Source organism: Cygnus atratus, chromosome 3 (assembly GCF_013377495.2).
Source record: "Cygnus atratus isolate AKBS03 ecotype Queensland, Australia chromosome 3, CAtr_DNAZoo_HiC_assembly, whole genome shotgun sequence".
NCBI lineage: Eukaryota > Metazoa > Chordata > Aves > Anseriformes > Anatidae > Cygnus > Cygnus atratus.
This window is the reverse complement of record NC_066364.1, coordinates 10304821-10311670: the sequence shown is the minus strand read 5'-3', so window position 1 is coordinate 10311670 and position 6850 is coordinate 10304821. Positions and strand designations below refer to the sequence as shown.

General features: G+C 50.9%; 1 protein-coding gene across 1 annotated transcript; it reads left to right on the top strand.

Moving 5' to 3' along the window:
• Positions 1-1929: 1929 nt before the first annotated feature.
• On the top strand, positions 1930-4302 carry RHOB (ras homolog family member B). Its single transcript, XM_035560147.1, has one exon. The coding sequence runs from the start codon at positions 2233-2235 to the stop codon at positions 2821-2823; it is 591 nt and encodes a 196-aa protein (XP_035416040.1). The 5' UTR covers positions 1930-2232; the 3' UTR covers positions 2824-4302.
• The last annotated feature ends 2548 nt before the right edge of the window (positions 4303-6850 follow it).

The following is a 6850-nucleotide window of genomic DNA, read 5'->3' as shown; positions in this document are numbered from 1 at the left end:
GCGCGCTGAGGCACACAGGTAATTGCTAGCAGCACTCCGGGTGAACAGCAGAGCGGTGTGCTGTGAAATGACTAAGCTGCGTGTTTCCCTGCCTTTCACGGCGCAGCACGGAGGAGACAATCAACATAATTGCTCATTCGGGTGGCTCTTTCTTCTATTTAATGAAGCGTTTTGCTGATGAAAAGAAAAAATCAAACACTCGGGCATGATTCTTCGTGCAAACCAAAAGTCATATAAAAATGAATTCAAACATATATTTAAGCAGCACCTATCACGAGCTGTAAAGCACTTGCTTGCAGCTTTTCCTGCTGTCTCCTCAGAGGTGTGGGGCTTCCAGCTTCCGAGCCTAAGGAACAGGGCACCCAAGGCAGCAGGGCTGCCGCAAGGTGGCACTGAACTCCGACGAAAAAAACATCATCCATTTAGTGCTGAGGGAGAGCTTCAAGGAACTTAAAAACAGGAAAGGTATTAAGACTTGCATTGTACTGCAAATTGACCCCACTTGCCTGTCAAAGTGGTTCTACATGCTTGGGATATTTATAGGGAAAATAGCTACGAGCTGCTAATGCTCCATCACGGAAAGGACATGACAGCGTGGAAAGAAGACTTCTACATCAGTGACTTCTTTGGGGTTCATGAAGAATTTAAAATTGCGAGCAATGACAATAATGGTAAAGGGACAATGCCAATCCAAAATTTAGCATGTTAGAAGTTCAAAGGTACTGGAGAACATTGATGACCGTGACTACACTTTCATAGGTTGGTTTTTGTTCAAACATCAGTTTGAATTTATTATGTTGACTTCATGTGAAAGACGCTGTACAAACTTAAGATCAAGGTACAAACCCATCCATCACCCAACAGACAGACGTGTTCTTTTGAAAGAGAGAAATAGGAATTACAAAAAAGAAAAACCTCACAGAAGATGAATTACATTTCAATGCCTAGGATTAAGTGTATCGTAAGCGAACCATATGCCCTATTAACACACACTTCTGTAACTCTACTGGAAGTCACCTGTCAAGGAATGTGATATGCTCAATGGTGTATTTGGTCTTTAAGTGGGTGTTTTTAAATGCAACTTTTAACAACAATCGTATTGTCTGGGTTTTGTTCTATTCACTAATGGCAGCACTGGCTAGCAAGGGAAGGCCAGGTCTGGGGGTGAAAATCGCCTGGGTGGAAACACTTGCAGGGAAACGAGCTTCAGACAGCACCCAGCAAACAGCGATAGCTTTAACAGGGACAGAGTGAGCCTGTACCAGGAATTTCAGTGAGATTTTACAAGGCAGGGCTACATTAATGTGAGCTGTCTGTCAGTGCCGAGGCACGCAGCCCCAGCCTCCAAGCAGCCTGAAGGCCGGTCATTTATACTCTTATTTTCCACATTCATTTTTTAATTACTAGGACTTCCGATATCTGTCAGCGGAGACCAAAAGGGCATTTCGGTTCAAGCCTGCTGCTTCTCCCGGTTTATAACCCCTCAGCTCCCTTTTGCCCAAAGGCAGGAGAGGGACGCGAACGTGACCAGCTTTTTCCTTTCACGACGGGAAGCGGCCGGGTATCCAACCAAGCCCCAAGTATTTTACCCCAAACAGCCTCCGGTCGGCTTTCCCCGGGTTTTACAGCCGGTACCGGGGGCACGGCGGCTTCCCCCGGGGGATTTTCCCTCAGGGGACCACCCTCGGGCCGGCTCCATGCCCTCCGTCCCCAGATCTCCCCTCACAGCCGCCCCCGTCCCCTCAGCCCCGAGCCCGCCACCGCCCCTCAGCTCCTCAGCCCCGCTCCCCCCAAACCCACCTCCCAACCCCGCCTCCCGCCCTCACAAGCCCAACCAATCGGGTCGCTCCCCGCCAGGGATGACCTCACTCTCTGCCTCCCCATTGGCTGGCTATATTAAGAAAGTCGCGAGCGCCTTTAAATAGCGGCGCCGGGCCGCGGCTTGCGGCAGTTGGCGGCGAGCAGCGGCGCGAGTCGGAGTTGCTTCCACCGGCCGTACGCAGGCGGCCTCGGTGGCGTTTCCGCCGCCGGGAATTGAGCCCAGCCGGGTGGGACCGAGTGTCCGAGCGTGCCCCAGAGGCGGGGAGTTGAGGAGGGCCTGCCTGCCTGCCCGCGCGGGCCCGGCTCGCCACGGTGTCCTGTGAGAAGCGAGAGGAAGCGGGAGGCGGCCGCGGGCAGGAGGGCGCTGCCATCGTCCTGCTGCAGGGCAAGGCCAGCTTGGCGAGCTTGGCCATGGCCGCCATCCGCAAGAAGCTGGTGGTGGTGGGGGACGGCGCCTGTGGCAAGACCTGCCTGCTCATCGTCTTCAGCAAGGATGAGTTCCCTGAGGTCTACGTGCCCACCGTCTTCGAGAACTACGTGGCCGACATCGAGGTGGACGGCAAGCAGGTGGAGCTGGCCCTGTGGGACACTGCTGGCCAGGAGGACTATGACCGCCTGCGCCCCCTCTCCTACCCGGACACCGATGTGATCCTCATGTGCTTCTCCGTGGACAGCCCGGACTCTCTGGAGAACATCCCAGAGAAGTGGGTGCCCGAGGTCAAGCACTTCTGCCCCAACGTCCCCATCATCCTGGTGGCCAACAAGAAAGACCTGCGCAACGACGAGCACGTGCGCAACGAGCTGGCCCGCATGAAGCAGGAGCCGGTGCGCACCGAGGATGGCCGCGCCATGGCCATTCGCATCCAGGCCTACGACTACCTGGAGTGCTCGGCCAAGACCAAGGAGGGCGTCCGGGAGGTCTTCGAGACCGCCACCCGGGCAGCCTTGCAGAAGCGCTACGGCACCCAGAACGGCTGCATCAACTGCTGCAAAGTGCTATAGGGAGCGGCTGGAGCACGGCGCTGGGCACAGCGCCTGGGTCACCTGTTGGTGGGTGGAGAGGAGCTGGGTTACGCACGCACACAGCATCTGCCTGTTCCCTCTGCTGGGGGCTGGCGATGAATTGGGGTGGGGGTTAAGGGAGGGGGCATGCTCCCTTAGCCTTGGCCAAAAAGGGTTGTGCTGGCTCAGCCGTGGGGACAGAGGGAGGGGGGGGTTGCATGCCCAGAGTCTTGGGAATCGGTTGGAGAGAAGCCTTCTCCTTCGCTGGCCCCTGCCAGTTAATCGCTGACTCTCAACGACAAACAGCTGCTGGGACTGGACTGAGCAAGCACTGCGCCCGGCTCTTCCCCTTTGCCCACCACCTGCTGCTCCCGGCTTCCAGACAGCCTCCTCTGTTTTGCAAGAGGAGAGCGGTGGAGCTGAGATGCTCCAAGGGACTGGTGCCTCCTGCGTGCATGTGCCTCCCCCGAGGCGGGCTGGGGAAGGGCTGCATCTCTCGGGCTGCCTGCAGCGTCCTCGCCTCTCCAGCGGGTGTTCTGACCTGCTGTGGAAGTTAGTACCCCGAGGACCGGGGAGGGTCATCCCGAGCGAAGCCTGTATATATCTTACATTTTTTTTCTGTCTTGTGCAAAACTGGGGTAGTGCAGGGGGTGCTTATTTAAAGTGAGGTGGGGAGGGGGTGCCCAGCTGGGACTTGTGTTGTGCAAAGGAACTTGCCCGAGGCGAGCTGGTGCCTGCTGGCAGCACGAGCCTCCAACTGTCTCCAGCTGTGGGCTGGAAAGTGAAGCTGGACCGCTCTGTCCTCCTTGCTGGACATCCTGCTCTTGATGGACAAGGCAGGATGAGCAAGGGGAGAGGGTGATATTGCCATATTATGATCTTGGTGCCTGCTCCTTCATTTAATGTTGTCCTCTGCAGATACGTTGATTGGGATTTATTTAAGTTTATTTTCAAAAGAAGTTACTTTGCACAACTTGGATTTTTTTTTTTTTGAATTAAACACTCAATGCACTTGTCATCTGCGTACAACACTGTAGCATTGGAAACACTCAGCAACCTCATCTGGGCCTTGTTTTTAAAATTGTGACTTCAACACAAGCGTAAATAAAACCACTGTATCTTTTTGCCTTGAAAAAAAAAATGGGTGAAAACACTGTTCCTTACACATTGAGTACATCAGACTTTAATACTAAAGGGCAGTTTAATGAATTTAGGTTTATTTAAAACTTATTTTCACAGGGTAGCAGACCCGGGTGAAAATAATCTTGCGTTTCTCTGGTTCAGAGAACAAACTTATCCATTTATGTTTGTTTACTTTTTTCCCTTCCCCCAACAGTGGTACTGAGACTGTTTTTTTTTTCCTTCGTTTGTTTTTAATAAACTGACATGGCAAAAACTGAGATGTATATGATGTTTACATAAAATTATGAACTGTGTATGCAGTTTTTTATGTAAAGTATTAAAAAGATTCTATGCTGACATCTGAGGAAGCAGCGTTGTGATTTACAGGGGCTGGAGGGGTTATAACACACCCCGATGGGGGAGAGATGGACCAGAGTTTGCCCCATGCCCACATCTGCTCCCCTTGGTACTTTCTCCTCTGGCTGCAATACGTCTTGGGTGGTTTTTGGAGGGCTGGTGGTGGCGGTTGCCTTCAGGGGAGCTGGTTTCTTAATTTCCACAGGTGGATGTGTGTGGGTGGTGGTTAATCCGTCCTGGTTGCTGCTTGCCCCCAAGGTGGGCTGGGGGATGAGGCTGCGGTGGGGGTGAGGGCTTCGCTCGCTGCTTCGTGTACAGGCAAGGCTTTGGCTTGCGAGGTGACGAAGCAGGCAGAGAACTGAACGTGGCAAGGCCATAAGAATTGTTTTTCAAGATCAGAATTTAGATTAAAAACAGTTCTTATGTAGTGAGCGGCATCCCCTCTGGACAGCACGGCCCCGCTCGCTGCAGCAGGGCTCGTGGACTGGCTCCGCTTGCTGCAGAAGCCTAAGCCACAGAGCTAATTTCCCAATCGCCAGCCTCCTTAATTGCCATAGCCCTGTAAAAAGCCTGGCCACACACTTCTGCCCCTCCTCTGACCTGGTGCTTCGGGGCCCGGTGCCCTGCGTGTGCTGCTGCTGCCACCTTCACCTGCAGTATCTGTGGCTTCTGGCTGGAGAGGTGGGCTGGTGTGACGCTGCTGAAGAACAAAGCCCGTGCCCAAAGTGCCAACGTCTCCTTATTTATTTATTTTTTAACCCCAGAAAAACTCCTTTAGGTACCTATGAGAGAAACCTCAACCAGATTAACATTTTTGTAAATCTTCTCGCCTCCTTTTGCAGAGGTGTGAGAAAGGAGTCGAGCCTTCTGTTTGTCTCCCATGTGAATCCTTGCTGGGGCGCACCGGATTGTTCCGAAACGTTACCCAATACCAAGGCAAACACAACGCGTTTGGCTGCTTTTGCTTGTTTGCTCACGGAGGGCTCTGCCAGCCTCCTGCCGAAAGCAATCAGGCATTTTTTTTTTTTTTTTTTCCCCGACAGACTCACGTAGAAATAGCGGGCTCCTTGTTCCACGACTGGAAAGTCAATCAGAAATCACGTGGAAAAACCTGGCTTTGCGTTTTCAAGGCTTTAGATACAACGCAAGGTGCAGTCCGTGCCGGGAGTTTGCTGCGTGGTTTCACCCAAACCTCAGGGAAAGGCAGCTGCGTTTTCACCCAGTTTAGCCAGGATATCTTAAGATACCCAAGCACTGTGTTTTGGGTATCAGTCTCCAAGGATTTACATCTCTCCTGATATTCGGAGTGAGTTTCTCATCTTCAGGTTGAGAATCCTAAAATCACGTTTTGGTCTTAAAACATCCTTTGAAATTAAATCTCAGTTTTTAATGTTTAAAGGGCCTCTGCCAAAGGCTCCATTCTTGCAAACTCCTCAAAAGCCTCCGCATCCTGCACAACACCAACCAGGGACATTAAAATCAGCGTGACAAACTTTTGCCTTAAAGCGACTGGGACAGCTGCAGAACTTACAGATTCTGTCGGACTGCAGCAATAAGTAATCTTCTCGACGTCCCAAAGGAGAAAGCATTAATATTTGTATTTTAAACACTGGGAAATGAGTTAGCGTTGCACCTCTGCATAATTAACTATACCAATATTTTCCACTAAGGTGCTTACAAGGTAATTACCTTCATTATTTCAAATTGGACGAAGCCTGAAAACGAAGCCACCTGGGGAAGGAAAGTCAGCGGCTTCTTCCATTTTGGAGACACTGCCGCAGGAGCTGTAAGCGGTCCTCGCATGGCCAGATGGAGACTTTGTTTAGAAAGCCATCTTGGAAGGGTGTGCCAAAACATGACACATCGTCTTTGGTGGGAGAAAGAAGTCAGTGAATATCCCTGCTAGTTTTGGCAAAGGGAGCTTTAATGTCGCGTATTGAAATCAAACCGCGTGTTTTTGGCAGGTTATTTTAGCTCTCGTGCAACTCCACATACAGTGGGGTTGCTTGAATGTAAGCGGGAGCAGAAATTGTGGCGATATCTTATACAGCCTTTTGTTTTTGCAGCAATAACTTCGTTTAGCTCTATCTGCTTCACCGTGTATGCAGCAAATTGCAGATCCTGTTTAGCAGTCCAGTAGAAAAATGGACACAAATTCCCTGTAATAAGAGGAAAAATAAAGTAGCTTGAGGACGACCACAAGTATTTTACTAGAATCAGAGTCACTAACTGCAATTCCTTCATGGGTTTTATTCCTTGGATGCAGAAAATAAAAAAAAGCTTGGTTTGACCTTTCAGATTTTAGAGATCTGTAGCACTGGTGGATCCAGTTCTTTCTTGGCTTTGCTGGTTTTGTAGTATCATAGATAGAAATTGCATGAAAACCTCCTTTTGCTGTTTTGTAGAGCTAACTTTGAAGGATCTAAGACAGGACACTTGCCCCTGTGGGGCTGAAGAGCCATTTGGAGGTCTGGCTAACCCGTCTGTGCATGAAGACACTTCACAGTAGGCAGCCAGCAGAAATGTTGGGGTGCACCAGGCTGATGAG

Excerpts from the sequence above, each read along its gene's own strand:
- RHOB (XM_035560147.1), top strand. The coding sequence starts at position 2,233 with ATGGCCGCCATCCGCAAGAAGCTGGTGGTGGTGGGGGACGGCGCCTGT.